A 19,108-nucleotide genomic window follows, 5' to 3' on the forward strand; every position below is an offset into this window, starting at 1 on the left:
TACAAAGAAGCTGAAGTTTATTCAACACAAAGTTTTTTCATTGATTTGCTTTGCCTTAATCCAGTTCATAGCAGTGATAACTTCTAGTCCGACAGAATAACTGAAGCCACCTATCACCAGCAGTGCCTTTGAAATTTCATGATCGTTCTGTAAACGTACTGTCATTTTAAATGTGAACACAGAAGTGAATAAGTATAGCTTAATAAAGTTGAGACAAGTTTAATTTCACGCTCCTTTGGCACCATGCAGATTGGATACATCAGAAATTGGATGTGTCAGCACTTGTGGTTAAACAGAGCCAGTGTTCCTTCATTTGGACTACAGATCAAAATGCAAACTGGGACTTAGAGTGTCTGGGATTGATCTTGGGTTAATAATTGCCTTGTATATAATATAAGTTAAATAATTCAGTGAGCAGATCTTCAAAGTATAATATTTACACGTTGATGAAAGCCACTTTCCTTTTAATCTTACACAGACACTTACATTCACACGCTGTGAAAGGGTTTGGATATGCAGGTTTGATTTGTGAGCAGTTTGGTCTCATTGTGGAAACACCTAATTCCTAAAGCTCTTTCAATGGTAGGGTACGCAAAAACAATGCTACATTAAAAACTCCGGGAGGCCGCCTGAATCCAGATTGGGAACTCCACTGGTAGCAATGTAAGCGATCGTAAATACATTAAATGGCCACACCTGGGGGAAGATGGCAACCATACACAATGTCAAATTGGGATTTGATTTTATGAAAGGCATTTTACTTCCTCTACTGGCAAAATCTCAAAACCAGTGCCCTGTTTAAATGTTCCTGTGCTGTGAAACTATATGAATACATCTAAATTGTTAAGTTTTGTTGTATTATATCACATCATATCGGAGTGTTTGGTGAAATACAAAGAGAGGAGGCCAAAAGTTGCAAGTGGCATTGTTTTGTTTACATAGATTATAGAAATATCTCAAATTTCAGTGATGGACATTGTATTTAAAATAAAAAAATGCAACAGAACATATAAATTAACAATGTTTTCCCATGGTTTACAAATGGTTTACAAGCGTTGTGAATTACAAAATAAATAAATGCATTTGATTGTGAAGAACACTCCTATACATTGATTCACAGACATAAGCTAAGAAACATTGCATCACAAAGAATAGCAGAGCAACCAGTTATTGTACGACAGATTTAATCAGTTTCCGTAGACAACAGGCATTGACGCTTTATGCTTTGGAAGAAAAATAAAAAAGCTTGGTTTAGTTTGCCTCGTGGTTGTTGATGACCGCAGTTCAAAGAACCGACGAAGTGTGTACATTAACTGAAGCCTTTTCTCTAAAGGAATTCACTTCAAAGCATCAGTGTGTACTTCTCACTTGGGAGGAAATGCAGATACAGTAGACAGCACAAACAGAAAGCAAAACTGTACAGTGTGAGGTCTCAATTTCAGTCCATAGTTCTGTTTCCATTGAGAATCCCTCTTGGTATTTTATTCAACAGTATCTGACAAAGCAGTCAAGGCTCAGGTAATAACACAAGAAATTCCCCAAATATATGAATCATAGTGTTGCCTTGTCTTAGGGTTGCACACCAGTGTATCCTCTTCCAGTAGTGGCATTTTATTCAGCAACTAACACACTTGCAGAATCAATATAAAGTCCATATTTGGCTTCTTTTTTATCCAATCATACAGTATCATGTTAAAATATTTAACAAACGGTGTCCTCTGGGAATCTAATTTCTGACCAGTTTAGACTTACCTCTCACGATTGGTGGATACTTTGGCCTTCAGCAACGGTTCAGTGCTTTGACGAGAATCCCCGAGGTCAACGGTCCGGATGCATGAGCTTTGAAGAATACACACAGATTTATTCGATCCTGCTGGTCAATTTACCCAATAAGTGTTGTCAAACGACCTAAGTCCACTGTGTCCTAAAGGGATAGTTCAGCAACCAGGAAATGGGTTTACTCGCTTCTTAAAGGAGATTGATACTCCTCTGATGTCTGTATGCTCAAATAAAAGAAGGTACTATTAGCAGCTGGTTAGCTTCGCTCAAGAACGGAAACAACAACAGCTAATATGGCTTTATACAAATGTAACAAGATCGACTTTTAAAGCTCACTTTGTTTAAGACATTTTTATCTTAAACCAAAGCGAAACTATATTATTTTACAGTGGCGTATATTCCCTCCATAACCAACCTTTATACCTAGCTCTGATCAAGCTCCTACATTTTTACAGAACAAATGAAAGTATTTCCACAAAAAAAAACAGTTAAGAATTTACACATTTGATGAACATGTTGAGTGACAGTATGCCAATGTCAGAACCGTGAACAAACTCAAGAAAATACAATTTAGCGTTGCCTTTGTCTGATTTCCTTGTTTCCACAGGAAGTTCAGGTGGTTTATGGGGTAATTTGACCAACTGAAGCAATCTCCAAAAAACTCTGTGCATTCCTTCTAACAGAAATGTTTTCATAGAGAACGTTGGGACCTTGAATTCTGTCATTCGTCTCCATCCATTTCCTCATGTCTTAGGCCAGGATATCACTCCTCTTGCTGCACCAGACCACCAGGGCGATCATGGCCAATGTGAGGAAAACTGGTACTAGGATGAGGATGGTTAGCGTGTTGTCCGGCGGGTCCACTAATACCACCTGCTCCAAGGTGCAGTTGGAGAAAAAGTGCTTGTGTATACGAATGATGTATCTCTCTACCAGCGGGTTGGGCCAGTAGCAGCTGACGATTTGGGACTTTTCCTCTGTGCAGAGGGTGAAGAGGTTGTACTCACTGGGGAGAAACACGGAAGGAAGAGAGAGGGAAAAGATTAAAATCACCACTTCTATTTTAGGTATTCCTGGAGCATCAAGACTTTTCTACTTTTAGGGTACTTAAATGGACACAGTTCAAGGGATGAAACTACTGATTTGCATATAATGGTAGAGGTGGACAGTTACCCATCTATTAAGTGAATCTCTCTTATTAAACCACAGGTTCTCTGAAGGTCACACAGCCTTTTAAACCCCTACTATGGTTGAGCTTGAATTGATCAAAGCATTGATAGTTTGGTAAGTAATCCATCATCGTGCAAGGCCTTATTCTGCTTTTTACTTCGATTTGGCCCACTACTCTTCTCCATTTCAACTAGCGTTCAGGGCCTTCATGGAGATTCCAGGCTTAAAGCTCTGCTTTGATGAATCCATTCAGCCAGCCTTAATCCCTCTTTCCTGAATCCTCCGTCCTTTAGGTCCAGATTTGTTTCTCATGTATTCTCACCAGCAGAACATTGAATGGAGAAACAGTTGTATTGTCTCCATACGCCCCCAATGGGTCCAAATCCTACATTTGGATGTAAAGCTCTAGAATGTATGAGATATAAAAGATACAAAGAAGGCCCGGCTGGTAAAATGCCTGTTATCGTTGTGCAGCCTTACAAAGCCTAAAAGGGCAGCAACATATTTGTTGAAAATTGGATTCAGACCAGAATTAGACTTTTTTGACATATGTTTTATACAAATGTTCTACAATAAATGAGTTGATTAGGAGAAACATTCCAGGAGCTATAAACAAAAACCAACAAGCTCCATTGATCAGACTCCTGTATGCAGCCTGAGAGACAAAACAAAGGGTATAACGGGCAACAAGTACTGCCTGTTGTTATAACTGAAAAGAAAATGCACACACATAAACATTAGACGTAATGTAAAATTCTATATTCATCCACCACTTTACTTATGACATAATATATGGACATTTTTATGCTGCCGCCCCTCTGTACTCCAAGGCTTTGACATCAAGCTGTAGCCATTGTTTTTGAAAGACAGTTGCTTAAGTGCTGCAAATCAAATAAGCCCTGCTGCACGGGGACGTATGTATTGTGTGTATGCTGATGTAAAGATATATAGTATAGTGCGATGGGGGAAGGAGGCACAACAGGCCAGTGATAACAAAAGTGTTTTGCTGAGAAAAAGCTTCCTGTGAAATCTGAACTCAGCAATAGTATATTAATAAACCAGCGGAAACTCTAATGTTCATGTGGAAACTTCAAAAGAATGTTTGGATTGAGGTTGAAATTGCGTTTTTTAGATCCCCTATGGATAATCATATCAAATCGTTTCTAAAAAAAGTGATTTATGCCACTGCCGAGAACTTAAGAAAATACAGCAAAGGGAGTGTTTGAGGAGTGGAGAAAATAAAAGGATGGAAAGAAATACTTTAAAGAAATGATCAAGATGCAGCATGCAAGACTGTAGGGAGTAACAGACTTTTGAAGTCATTTCCCAGATGTAATACACAACAGCTAACAGGTTTTCATCCACATCATATACAAAGCATTATATAACATAACAGCTAACACGTACACAGAACAGGCTTAATCTTTGCCTCAGATATAGCATATTTGTGCATGCATACATGGACTGGCAGTTTCTGGCTACATAATGAAAATAAGCCTATCTTTTTTATAACGGTTAGTGTCTAATATGAGCAAAAGGTGTCCTCAGAATGTCATTCCATAATGCCTCACGGAAATCCATAGTGATTCCCACACAAATAACACTGCCCTGGGGGGTTTGTAGCTCTGGAAGGAAAGATAACCACATGTGTTCAAAGGCTGATAAACTGCATCTTAATGGAAATATAAATGACGCACATCCAAATATGCATTATGACTGGCTGCTATTGGAATGCTGCTCACATCCATTTTATATAAGCATCCATTTCACCCAGTTTTACCGTCTGACTGGTAGCTGTGCTCACCAGTTAATCAGATTAATGTTATTACAAACTGTCCTGTTGTGAAATTCAAAAGAATGAGGCAAAGATGTGTTGGGACTATAGTAACTAACCCTACTTGACCTTTTGTTGGTGATATATTTGTGCCAAACAGTGCATCATTATATCTTTTTAATCATTAAATGTCCTCTCCCTCCATGGCAGGCCGCTTACAGTTGATAGTAACTGCCAGTGGTGCGGTCCACATAACCCACTTAAAATGAGGCTTGCTCTTCTAAATGATCAATTAGTTGTCATTAGTTGCAGCAGCAAAAAGCTCTGATGCCTTTAAAGCAGCATCTGGTCGGCCCAGGGGCTGAAGATAACTCCTGATAGTGAACATGTGTAATATAAAAAGGTCCGAATAGACCAACACTGCTGTTCCTCCTCCAATATTAAAGCTGCTCCTGAAGCTGTTAACCACACAGGGCAGAACATCAATATGTTATTAGAGGTACTGTAAGTGATTGAAGTGTGTTGAATGTACCCGCTGTGGTCTGTTTACACTGTTTATTTCACTGTCATGTTGGCCCAGTGTTTGGCCTATCACTGCAGAGAGGCACGGCTCATTTGTCAATGAGAGGAAGCCTTGCAGGGGTCAATCTCGTTCAAACACGAGGCCCCTCGCTCCAGCCTTCTCATCACTCTCCCCTTCGCTCTCTCTCCCTTTCTCTCACGCCTTCTTATCATTTTCTTCCAGGCTCTAAAGTAAGCTGCTTCAGAGAAAGTCCATGTATCCTCCAGTCATGTAAATGAAGTATCATACACAAATTCACCCAAATGAATAATTCCTGTCATAAAAATGTGGACGTATGCAGGCAGAGTTCCTGGAAAGACATGCTGTGTTTCCCACTCCATTTTGGCTATGAAACAATCTTTGTTTTTATGGAGTGCCCTGAGGTTGTTCCGGGATGTTCCCAGAACTCAAGAAAGCAGTGTTGTCTTTGTGGTAGCTGGCTCATGTTTGGCTGACATACTGTACATATGATCGACGTGGTTGATGTTATCTTAAAGTGTCTGTTCTTTTATCTCACATTTCAAACTGCCGTTAATTCGGAATCTCTGAAAAAAATTGATGCGTGAAAGTGTCATAAAAAACTGTGTTTCTTGAAATCTGCATGTAGTTCTGACATTCCCCAGAGATAAATAATGGCGTAAAAAGAAAAACAGCAGAAGCATGACGGATTGGGAAAGCAGGTGGCTGTTTTCCCAGAATCGTTCAAATTTTCCCCGAATCTGTGACACAGATGACTTTGACGTCAATTTTGAGCTCCCATGTGTATCTGTACACAAGAAACTCCCCCTCCCCTTGTGCCTTTATAGTTAAAAGAGAGAGGTCAGAGGTGAGTGGAAGGAATGAGTTGATAGAGATAGATACACATGGGTGGTCAAGTCTCAGATGCTTCTTAGAAAACAGAACTGGTTTTGGGAATCAAAGCTCCAGCTGTTCTACCACCCACAGACAACCAGCCAGCTGCTTGAGGCTGAGATGAATAACACTTTTCTATCAACCAAGTGTTTATTCCACCTGTAGGATGACATCCCCTTAGCTTATACTTTAAAAATAGAGCAATCAGACAAGAAGACAAAAGTTCTTGAGAAAAGATGAGGGATAAAGATAAGAGCTTTAAAATACAGGCGACGTTTCAGAGTCCAGATGTCACATATATTTCATGGCTTTCTACTGGCTGACACATTTTCTCGGCAGTAATTCTTAATAAGCTGTACTGGTCGATTAATGTAAAGAGACAGTTTAATTAGCCCTTAAACTTCCTGTTTGTAAAAGCGGATAACTGTCGACTAATCTCACCAGCAGCAGTTCACTCTCTATAAAAGGAACAGTGCTTTTTTCTCCATTGCGGGACAATTTTGGTGTCTCAATAATAAGGCCACCCTAACCTATTTTAAGAATGAATTAAACAGGTGCAGTTATTCCCACGCTGCAGAGCAGACATCTGCACGAGAAGATGAAGGAGGTGTTGCCGCTCTTAATCCAGTTTGGGAATATAATAAAATCGGGTTACAGGCAGTGAGAAATGCCTCAAAATGCAATTATCACTGAGCTGATTCTGTGTGTGTGGGTGTTTGTCTAAATGAATTGTGCCATTACATGTGGTGCGACAAATGCATAGATGCAAAGGGAAGCAAATATATATTAAGGAACTATTCTGATATACTGATTCATCAACAATTGACATCATTTGCCAAACGTGTCATACCACCCTCCTTTTCATAGGACATCACACACACCGCTGCTAACTCAGTCTTTACAGTGGGCAGAAACAATGAGGACAATCAGAAAAAGGCCATATTCTGAGGTTCATTTTTAAAATCATTAGATATTCAGACTTTCGAAACTAACAGTAAATGTTAACAGCCAAAGCAGCATAAGGCAAAACAATCTTAACAGAAAACACACGATTTTAATTTAAATACTCAATATCTGCGTACCATTTCATCAGTTGCACAATGGCCAAATTTGATTTAGAACTACACAAACACCAAATTAATATTCCCCTTCAATTGTCTACACACAGCTTCTATCTCTTCAAGAAAAACATGCAATATGGTCCAATGCAATTCTGAATTTGATTGTCTGACTGTTGAAACTCCCTGTCTATTTCCACTGCACCTATTCCTTTATACCTTGATCATGAACATTTTCACAGCTTCATCATTTGATTGATTTACTAAATAGTTTTGCTTGCACCTAAACAACACAGTATATACATGTATGAAATATGGTTGTACCTGATGAAGTGTGTGAGGTTACACCAGTATTGTGGATCTATGTGACCCATGCTCCGCTTGAAGTCCTCTCCACAGACCTCCACCTCCCACTGCAGACGGGACTCATTGCAGGCTTTCCTCGGACGGAGGGGAGTGGGCTCTATGTTGAAACCGTCAGTGGCTGAGAGGACAGGAAGAAGAAGAAGAAGAGCATTTATAGGTCACATATCCTCCTTTGTGTGTGGTAACTCTGATAAATAGAGATGACCGTAACTGAAATGAGACATGACAAAGATGGATGGATGGATGGATGGATGGATATCTTACCTGACAACCCTCTTATCATCCAGGCATTGACTGTAAAAACAAAAACAAAATAAGAATTAATTTAGGAACAGCTGGGTTCACTCATGTTAATTAACAAGTAAATGAGATGATCGTCCGATAACCACAAACTTATTAATGTATCATAAAACAAAATCCTTTGCTTGCATCTTAACTCAGTCTCTTGCATTAAGTTACTCCTAATTCAAACCTCACATTGCTCATTCAAAGCGTTGCTGATTACAATAGAGCTTTTATTGTGATCAACTATATAATGTATACTATGTTTGCTATAATTTCATTTAATCAACACGTTCTCTTTGTTACAACCTACTTCCAGGTGGATAAACTGATCACAATTCATGCAGTTATCCCAGAAGAGATAACAGCCATGGTGAGATGTCAGATAGTTCCAGAGAAATGTGTCTTACTAAAGGGAACCAGCACCTTAAGAACAATACCAAGGTAAACACACAGATCTGCTGGATGGAACATCACTTGGCTTAGCTAGGTTTGCAAGTTTCCCAAACGCTATTATTGCCTGAGATCCATTGCATTTTCAACTAGCGGCAAAACGATTCCCATCAGCCTCTCGATGTCACAGAGGAATAAAAAGAGCATATCGCTTGCACTTTCATTTGAAAAGTGATGGTGTGTTTGGACTACAGATAGCCAACAGCCAAGAAGAGCAGGATTCATACACAACTGTCTTTTGTTTCAATTAGGTAGAGGAGGCTATAAGTGACACATAAGAATGAAGACCATCTGAACGTTCTGTTTAGAATCCATTTAAGTACACATTTTCATGAATAAATGAAACAAAACATCATTATTTTCAGTCTTTCAATGAACGTCTAGCAGAGAGATAGAGAGAAAAAGTAGGAAAGAGAAAAACAGAGATTGAGCGAGAGTAAAAAATTGATATCCCAATGATACTCCTCCACACAAAAGGGCATCCATCACACAAACTCCTTTTTTCCCCACCTAGCTTTTATTCCCATCCATGTGCACACAGCAGCTCCTTTTTTACCACAACAGAGTGTTATAGATAACAGAAGCTAAACATGCTGCTGCACAGGAAGGTGTATCTCCCTTTGAAGTGTCACACTTACAAAGTGGGGAATCCGTCTGATAGATGCCCCGTGGGACAAACACTGTTACTAAGTTAGCGTGCTAAATATAGAGACCTCCCTGTTTGAGCTTGTGAGGATGTTTCGACATGGAGCGTTTGTGAGGGGATCAGTTTAATGTACCTTGCGTGTTCGTCTACGTATTTTAGACAGAACAATATTTGAGTAGATTTCAACCTGTTTTCAAGTTAGCTATACTTTTATTGGATTTGTGTGGTTTCACCGTGGTTTAACAGATGATCAGAAGAATAGTGTAACGGGTCAATTTGACCCTGAACAGAAGAGGTGTCTCATCTCTATTCATCAACATCACCTGATGGAAAAAAAAGTTTGAACATTTAAAAAACCATTTTAAACATTTTATCTTGTGCAAAACTAATGTATTTTATATCTAGAAAAATGTGAATGAATGTGTACTTTTTGTGAAAAACGAGTGAATTATCCTAATGGAACAATGATCTGTGAGAGGTGAATAACATAGTTGCACTAAATAGTGATTGAATTAATATAAGAGGTACAAACAATGTACAAACAAAAGAAACAGGATTTGGGGTTTCTGACCATTTTTGGATAATTAAACATGCACTGGGTCACATTGACTCAGGGATATTTGGACTTTTACAGAAACACGAGTATAACAGAAGGGTTAAGAGTTAAATAAGTGGATTGGTACCTTACATACTTTCTGTGTGTTAAATATAAAGCTAAAGCTAGCTTAGTGAAGACTGGAAACAAGGGGAAACAGTTAGACTTGCTATCTCTAAATTTCAGTATTTCATACTTTATATCTTATTAATCACTACTCAAATGTAAGTGTGTTTTAGTGAGTGGCTAAAAAGTCAAAAAGTCTCAGGAAACTTTAGCAAAACATGTAACATTTTAAGGAAGGACAATCACAGAATCTACTGTTAAATCTCAAATATGACGAAGCTAGTAAAAGCTTTTCTATAAGAGACTTTAAAAGATGACAGTGACTTCTCAGACAAGCTGTTTCAGAACATAAAAGGGGCTCTGATCGGGAGTCCTGACAAGTCATCGTTGTTCTTTTAGAGGGGATAGTGAGACAGCTAAGGGCACTGTCTAAAACTCCCCAGTTAAACGTCAATCAAAACTCTTTTATTTCTGTATTGTTATCTCAAGACATTAAATACAATTCTTTTCTTCTCTTCAGACACAAAGAGACAGAAAGTCATTTCTCAAGATCCCCACAAAATGTCATTCTTGTCTGCTAATCAATACATCAAATCCAATTTAATGGAAAATGAGTTTGAGAGTTTTCCAACTTCATAGCTTGTCTTTCAGCCGTTTGGTTTGCACAGGACTATTTTTGCATTGCATTTCTCTTGATAATAAGCATCATGCAAGCTGGGCCAAAAATAACATCTCATAACAGCCAACATAAATACATCTTGACTACATAAGCTCCTGTGAGGCAATAATCAGCAGAACCAAATATCCCACATGTACTCTTTTGACAAGCACTTAGGAAAGCACTGCTCTGCAGCAACATTATAAGAAAGGTCTTTTAGTTCGAGAAACGTTATAAGAAAGGTTGTCTAGTTCGAGACGATGTTATGTGATCACATTTGACTTTCAATCAGTTTGGAGGATTTCAAAAATGCAGTCCTAATTCTGAAACAAGAAAGAGGCTCATATCCAGGTGGACTCTGCTTTGTTAGAAACAAATGGCTTCTGTACTTTTTCTTTTCATAGGCTGTTGACAAAAAAAGACCAGCCTAGGAGGCTTGTCTTCTAAGTTATTAATAGTAGTTATTAATCCCAAGCAGGATGGAGTCACTGATGAAAATAAGCTAGCAGCAGGATTCCCTTCAGCATGATCTCTGCACAATCGTGGGGGGAAGTTTGAAACTACATCTTGTCTTTCCGCTCTGTGAACTGAGGGAAAACAAACATATTTGGCTTCAGCTTGAGTGTGTGTGTATGTGAGAGATTTGGTTTTACAGTTATAAATTGATTATTGCCAGAGTACAAATTATAACAGCTTGGTGGATCTCTCATCTTGCGGTGCGTGCTGAAATGAATAGCAGTCTGGATTTAGATAACAGATACAATTTCTCAGTTGTTACCAAAGCTATATTTCAAAGCAATATTTCCTGCTATCTTTTTGGCAACTGGAACAAGGCATGAACACAGCATTGACATTATCACCTTGTAAATCGGTTTGGCTAATGTGTGAGGAAACAATTGTCCATTTACACACCAGACAGACACAGATGAATAATTTGACTTTTAGGAAAATATGATACTACGCTTATTTGCGAAGAGATAGACAAGAACTTTGATTCTCAGTCAAATATAAAGCTGCATTAACACAGAGAGGCTAGCTTCTGAGCAATAAATCCTCCTATTATCAAGTCTGGTTGCACGTTAGGTGAGTATTTATGTTTTATGAAGAAACAAACATCATTAAAATAACTTGTTGATTAGTGCTACAAGGCTTACTTATGTTCTTGAAAGCTAACAGCTAACGGTTTCCTGTTTACTAAGCTAAGCTAAGCTAAACTGCTGTTGGCTATGGCTTCATGAGAACAGAATTAGTCTTCCCATTTAGCTCTCTGCAATAAAGCAAAGTGTGCTTCCCACATTATCAATATCTTGTTGTTTGTTTGTATCATTACAGCTTCATTTTGGTCTTTGTCACAAGAAAACATTCTGATGGCCTTAAAACCAAAACAGTAAAGTAGTTCAACTTTAAGAAAATGTACATAGAGCATATTGTATTGTCTGTTGATGTGGTGTATAGATGCACAGAGCTCACCAGTAGGGATGTTCAACGACAAATTGCCAGTAACAGCCTTCCACAGTTTCCATTAGATGCCTCTGCAGAGGGGATAAAAAGCTCCAAAGCAATTTATGTGTAGCTGTGTCTACTACCATGAACACTTACAGGCTGAGAGTTGCAGATTGCAGCAATGTCTTCATTTTACATTTACAAAACTACAAAAGTCAATTAGCAGTAACTCTATGTGAAAGCCGTTTTCTAATTGCACAAGTAGAACTGTGAGAGACCGATGACTGATGTCTGTGTTCCTGCTATAGCCCTTACACCACTTAGAAAATGTATGTTAAACAGCCTCTCATTAAGAACTGCAACTTCATCTCTGGGTACTATACAATCATTAAACCTCTCCTCATCATCATCATGTGGATTGATCATTTTACCCTTTCACTTATTTTTCATCAGGTTCCCCTTCGATGAGGTTCAAAGTTATGCTAATGATTCTTTTCGTGGCCACCGAGGGCGGTGCCGGTCTTAGATCGAGCCGAGCTTTTCATGATGTAACCCCATCAGTTTAGATTATGGGGAAACTGCTAGCATGTCAGCATCAAGGTGTTGTTAACATCATAGCCAAATTACCATTTTAATAGGCTTATTCAATGAGAGTTTCTCTGTCTTTGAACCAAGTGTGCATGACTTTTGTGTTGTCAAAAGGATGCTTTAATTCCAGAATAATCTAAAAGGAGTATTTCTAAAGTAGCAGCTGACTCTTTTAAAGAAACATCATTATTAAAACTGGCATTATTAAGTGTAATTTTGTCCCTTAGTGGAAGGAAGGAAAGACTTACCCGTCTGCAGGATATTCATTATATTCTCTGCGTGTGGGGGGGTAAAATTAGCAAGACGCTGACAGGCTTCAATTATTTACTTCCTTTAGGCTGCCAACAGAAATCCATCAAAAAAGTTCTCAGACAGATAAATACTTGTTGATTCTACCAAGCCAATATTTCAACTACACCCGTCATCTGAAATGTAGCCGTAGCACTAAATTATAACAGCATAAATCTTGTGAATTATGTCAGCCAAGCAGAGCTATTTTTCCACTAGAAGGAAACTAAATCAATTTATTTAAATCTGTTACATGCTGGTTGACAGGCTGCCAGTCGAGTACCTGCTCAGCTGGCATGCTGTCATCCACTGGTCTGTTACGCTGTCAAGATAAATATAGATGAGAAGAAAAGGGAAAGGAAGGAAAGCAGAGAAACTGCCTACGAGGTCCCAAACATATTGAAAGCCAATGCATGAGTGTCAGTGCTTGTTTAACTACCTCCACCTCATTTTCTCAACATTATCATCAGTACAGAAAGAGGAGGGTTCGTAATAATGGTCAGATTTAATTGGAGAGGCTCTAACAGGGAATAATGCATCTCAAACAGGATATGAAGGTTTTACCTCATCTGTTTCTGTGCCTACAGCATTAGCCTGTCTCTGTTTTAAATCTAATCTGAAAAAATAAAGAAGGACAATAAATCAGGCGTCAATTTGTAACTTTCTCTTCCTGCTGCCCCCTTTTTCTACTCTGTCTTTCTACGCAGAGGGGGAGGGATAGTGAAGGGGGAGAGAAATGCATGGTGACATGTTCAAATGTGTCGAGAGCCTTGGACAAAATAAAAACCACAGCTGCACAGTACTTTTACAATCCATCGCCAATTTAGAACCTGTTCTGAATGAGATGATTTGAGTAAATGTGAGGCTCATTTTAATCTGCAAACACTCAGCACTCATGAATAACACCCTCACCTTCCTCATTACTGTGTCCAGCATCTGCAGAAAAACAACTGAAACAAGCCAGATGAGAACACACCCCTTCAAAGGGAAGTGTGTATGTTGTTTTCATGGCCGCAAAGACATAGAACGGTTACCTCAGGTTAGAATATAGATCAGATAAGACGTTTGTGGAGTTGTTAAGCTGTTGTTTAACAGAAATTATACAAAACAAATCTAAATAATAAGGAATATTTTATGCCTGATATTCAATGTTCAATGCGTGACAGGTATTTCTCCTTTCTTATTATTTCTGAATCTGAATGAAGCAACTTCTCAAACACTTACTAAGGTTACCAGACTGAGGTCACCTGAGACAGACAGCTTGCTTTTGAGAAATATTCTCACTCCCCCACAGATGAATAGAAAGCCCTTCAACTGCAGCGAGTAGAATCAGCTCTTAAATGAATGTCAGGTAATAAAGAGTCCGATGTGGGCACACAGGGAACCAGCGGATGAAACACAATTTGACATTCTGAAGAGTAACAACATTACCGTGGTTAAATTAATTGAGAGCCTTTCATTTCATTACTTTAATTAAATTAAGAATGATGAATAAATAAAATGGGATAACTGGTAGTTTCCCACATTCTTCACAGAGGATGTTGCTGCTTATCCCCCCACCCCCCTCCCCTCCTTGTGCTAATTTATTTTCCCTTTGACTGAAAAGGATGCCAATGTGTAGGCAGGGATTTTCCATTACTTCTGTGCTCTGAAGCAATACAAAAGACTGCCAGTCCTCTCTAGTCTTATTTTATTCATTGAATAACCAAAGTGTAAATAATATTGAAATAAATAGCAGCTTTATGATCAAAGTTGGACAGGAATTAAACAGGCCAAAAGAAGGAGCTACAGAATTGGTTTACTCAGTGCATCGATCCTCCAGCAGTAATAACCCTTCCACAGACAGACAAGGAAAGACTGTCCCTCATCCCAGTTATCTGTAAAGTGAATGACCTTGGAGAAGGAGGTCGTGACCAGACGCTACCACGGCAGCCTCATCTGACAGAAATACAAGGAGAGGATGTTGTTGTGATAGAAACACTGACCTGTTCAGGTCACCCTGAGTCACAGGGCATCCCTTTATTTTATTGTGAGTTTCAGGGAGCAGATCTGTGCCTGTTCACTGGTGGATAAATATCAATATGGATCACCTTCTTCTGCCAATGTAGTGTCTTAACATGTGATAGTTCTCTGTACAATAGCATGAAAATGGTGGATGTTGAACTAATATTAAGTTATTTGAGTAGACATTTTGTATTACTGGTCCCTGCACTCATTTATAATACAACAATACAAGTTGGTAGAGAGCCCTATTGCGCTGTTTGGGGTTTTCCCTTTAGTCTGATATGTAGGTTTTTGTGCAAACGGTCTGCAAATATTGAAATCCCAAAGTCCCCAGAGAGGGAGTATCTCTCCCACACACCCCTCCCCCCTTGCCTGAAATGCCTCCATTGGACTGCTTTGTCTTCTTTGCAACATAGTGACATCACTATGGAACACTGGCGTTTCTAAAACACATTATACGTGATAAGGCTAAGGGGCGGGACATCTCTAAGTGGTTGACCAATCATAACAGAGCCCGAGCACAGTCTGAGAAAGATAAAGACCTTTTGTCACAGTAGAAGCACAAAATACCAACATGAAACCTGAAAATGAAAATGATAAGGGCCCTTTAACCTGCTGTTTCCATTTATTATCTGAGCATTGCCCCACAATTCAGAAAATGCCAAGGCTAAGATTGAATACTTTAAATGCTCTTTGCTCTCTTAGTTCTGAAGCTATTTTATTTAGACAAAAGGTTCCAACGGAGATTAGAAAAACCACCTGATCAGTTCCTATTCAAAATCACGAGCCTCCGGGGTTCAGAGTGCATGCCACAGCTATTGACTGATGAATGATTATTATTCAGCCTGCAGCGGATGTGCCAGGTGAGGCAAACAGAAATGAATGAATAAACTCTGTGAAGGACACTGAATGAGAGAAGGACTGGGATTTAAAAAAGGTAAATCCGGAAGGATGGTACTGCACTTACAGCATAATATATCAATCTTATGGTTGAGTGCACTTTGCCACTGATTCACTCAAAACCCAAAAGTGGCATGTCATGAATAAAATTCAACTATAATTAATATTTAACTATTGGAGTACAAGATACACCCAGGAGGACATTCACTTCTTTCAGGTCGGAGCGCAAGCATCCAGGCTGTCAAAGTAGGGTCTTCCATGTGGGGGGGAACCAGGGGTCAAGGAAGAGGGAGAGGAAGAGGAGAGTGGAGAATGACACAGATGTTCAAGACAGAGGGGTGCTTGGCAAACAAAAGCAGGAAGAGTAGGGAGGGGTGAGTCGGAGTACTACATGACCATGACGGAGAGAGACAGAAATGAAATGCCAGTGGCGGAGAAGAGAGAATTCATTAAGTGGGACTTTCCGAAGAGAATTGCAATTTTTTTCAAACCTGTTACACAGTTACATGTATAGGACAGGTGATGGAGCAGGTCAGCTCATGATTGCAGGGATGTTGCTTCGACAGCATGTTGTGGGTGAACATACGGCTCTGAGGGCACGTGGGATAGCGGCTCTATATAAATGCAGTCCATTTACCATGTGGAGAGGAAAATTACAGCAAAGCTTCAGCAGAATAAGCTCCTGTGGAGAGAACCCATCTGTCAATGAGCTATCACGGCTTGTTTGTGCAAGCACTGCAGCTGCTGCTCTCCTGAACAATGTGTCTGTGGCATTTAAATGGAATAGGGTCATCAAAAATGTTTTAAAAAGTGTGTTCACATAAGCATAAACAGTTGCAAGCTCACACAGATGCACAGAGAAGGCTGTTGGTGACAGATAAAGAGCACGGATGTGATTATAAAACATGGCGGAATCAGCACACATATAAATTCCACATCATTCTTCGTGAGCAAAGATGATTAACCGGAAAAACTGCATTAGAGATGCAACACAATTCGGGCTTTCATCAGCAGTCCCTGTGCACTTCTCTTCAACTCTAGACAAATTTATAATTCAAAAACATAGAAACCAGAAATGGCCTAAAGCTCCACTGTTTCACCCCGTCTCTGACAAACCACAAAAAGGAGCTCCAGTGGAATGATTGCCTCCAATAAAAAGCAAACATTTGTTGGTTGGAATAAAATTGTGAAAGCTTGAATTATTAGGCTTAAAAACACTAAATGCTTTTGACAGGAGACACAGTTGCGTGGCTACAAAGAGACAAGAGGTTCAGTGGAAATGGGTCACTTTTTATTCTCTGATAAATTGGGACTGGGCTCAATGACAAATGCAAGGACCCCTGAAATTTCTATGCATCCTTTGGCAGTAAACACTTGTGAGTGGTTCAGTCACACACACAGCTAGTCAGCAATAAATATGTCAACATGTTCTGGCCATTAATTACAGTCCCTTGGCACAATCTGTGTGATAAAAGCCAAAGAACAGCAGATGAATGTGTTACCACTCCGACTCGGGCCAAAATCTCATCACCGACGTAATGGAAATACCAATAGACAGCCACATGGATAATGAGACGGATGAGTTCTGATACAAAACGAATAGCGATGCTGAAATCCTCTCACAGATAATTTCCTAACCCATTTTTATTCCCCACTCCTCACATAGAGAGGCTTGGTCAGGACCCCTTGGCATCATTTTAAAAATCTCTGTATTTGACGCCCTGGGAATGAGAGCGGGCTGAATTATCCAATAACAATTTTCCTTGGAAAAACTGATTGCATAAAAAAAGAACTGAGCACAAAAAGGTGTATTTCTGTCAGTTGTTGACCAGCAGTGCCAATGGCCTCTGCCTTGGAGCCGGTCAGGACAGTGCCAACATGCTGTTCATCATTCTGCCTGAGAAACAGAAAGGCGAAAGAATAACGACAGCAGAGGAGGCAGAGAGGGAGACAGGCCGACAGTGAGAATTATTAGTATGCCGAAACCGAGACAATGTGACGAGTCATACATTAAAATTGTAACACTGGGTCAAAAGACTGTGAGGCCAAACAAGAGCGCTAAAAGGGCATTAATAAATCTAAGACCTTCATTGACATTTTTGTTGCAATCCTAGTCCCACACTAGAGTAAACTCGACTTCTGGGAAGAATCGGGCAATTTGCTCACCACCATATTAATTAGAAAATGAACGAAATCCAAATCCGACGTGTGTTATATTGATGTCGCTCTCCTACCAGTAAAAGGGCTATAGGTGAATCAATAAACTGTCTTCCCTGCTGTAGGTGTACTCATTATAAGGTAAATTGGTTAGGTTAGCCTACCTGAAATATGCAATGAATTATTAAGGTGATGTGAGAAATTACTCAACCAGAAACATAATACGTTACTTTTACTTCCATTATTCATCACAATTATGTGAAAAAGGTCATTTAAAATAACTTTTAAACCTTCCAGCTGTCTCATCTTCTGTATTTAGTGGAATCAGAAAACCTGAATCGACTGGTCTGTAATAACCAAACAATAATAACAGCTAACTGTTAGCTTAACGTAAGAACGCACAACAGACAGCCAAGCTAGCATGACCAAAACCAGACTCATCTATAGACGGTAAATAACAAGTGGAGGTATTCACCCTGGTGTCACCTATTGACCGATTGACAAAATACAACCAAGCCACCAAAGTGTTACAAAAAACGTCCCTAGTGCTGTGACTAGCCTTGAGCAGGTAGCTTCACGCTGAGATGTAGAGCAGATTACATACTTTCTAACTCCACACCCCCAGTAGCACCATGAACCCTGCCAGTGAGCTTTACAAATAATCCTTGTAATGCTTTTACAACTTCTTACAGCTGTCGCAGACTATTGCACGCTTTGCCTGTGGGGAGAACATGTTAACAAAGAGCTCTTCTCAGTTACCCAATAAATCTCAACAACTCAACGTGAACCCAGATCTGTCTCGATGTCACGACATGTGGCCCTCTGAGGTCATCATTAGCTAATCTCAATCTATCATTTCAGTCATCAGTTACACCTATAATTCAATGCTGAGTTGAATAGTGCTCATTACCACTTATTCTGTTCTATGAAATGGGAAGTTCATTTGGCAGAAAAGCACATCGTTGTCAGACCTCGAGTCAAATAACCACCCTCCTCCTCCATCTCTGCCCTCTTGCTTCCTCCTTTTAGGAACATGTTCATGTACCAGTGAATGACGTCTCCTGCAAATTATAGCAGATAATGAGATATGGTTTTTCTTCCTCTGTCTATTTGAGCATGACGTCAACACATTGATGACTGAGGATATGTAAAGAGGAGCTTCATCCTTGCGTATTAAGGGGAGTTTCTTACTAACAAAACTGAGAAATTAAAGTATGGTATCGAAAACGTGTGTCAATCATAATTCCTGACAGCACTGGACATATTCAAATGTTTGTATTGTCCAACTAACAAGCTAATTCATTTAGATTTGCACATGTTTGCAATTCCATAGTGAAGACCAGGTGAGATGAGATCTAATCCAGACTGATGGATAAACACTGCAGCTTTAGTACCCTTTTTTTACTGGAACCTTTAAATAATTAATGGTCAGATGCATAAGCGTTGAGTTAATAGGTGCATCTATGA

The 19,108-nt window shown here is 39.4% G+C and overlaps 1 protein-coding gene across 3 annotated transcripts in view; it reads right to left on the reverse strand.

Annotated features, from left to right (window-relative positions):
* The window catches only part of LOC134883826 (receptor activity-modifying protein 3-like), a 25,351-nt gene continuing 6,243 nt past the window's right edge, over positions 1-19,108 (reverse strand). For all 3 annotated transcript variants that reach the window (XM_063912267.1, XM_063912263.1, XM_063912266.1), the window contains 3 exons: positions 7,826-7,855; positions 7,520-7,679; positions 1-2,785 (listed from right to left, as the gene is read on the reverse strand). In XM_063912267.1, coding sequence (XP_063768337.1) covers positions 2,530-2,785; positions 7,520-7,679; positions 7,826-7,855 — 446 coding nt within the window. In that variant the 3' untranslated portion in view covers positions 1-2,529. The remainder of the gene's footprint in view (positions 2,786-7,519; positions 7,680-7,825; positions 7,856-19,108) is intronic.

The sequence above is a fragment of the Eleginops maclovinus genome, chromosome 21, assembly GCF_036324505.1.
Source record: "Eleginops maclovinus isolate JMC-PN-2008 ecotype Puerto Natales chromosome 21, JC_Emac_rtc_rv5, whole genome shotgun sequence".
NCBI classification, from domain to species: domain Eukaryota; kingdom Metazoa; phylum Chordata; class Actinopteri; order Perciformes; family Eleginopidae; genus Eleginops; species Eleginops maclovinus.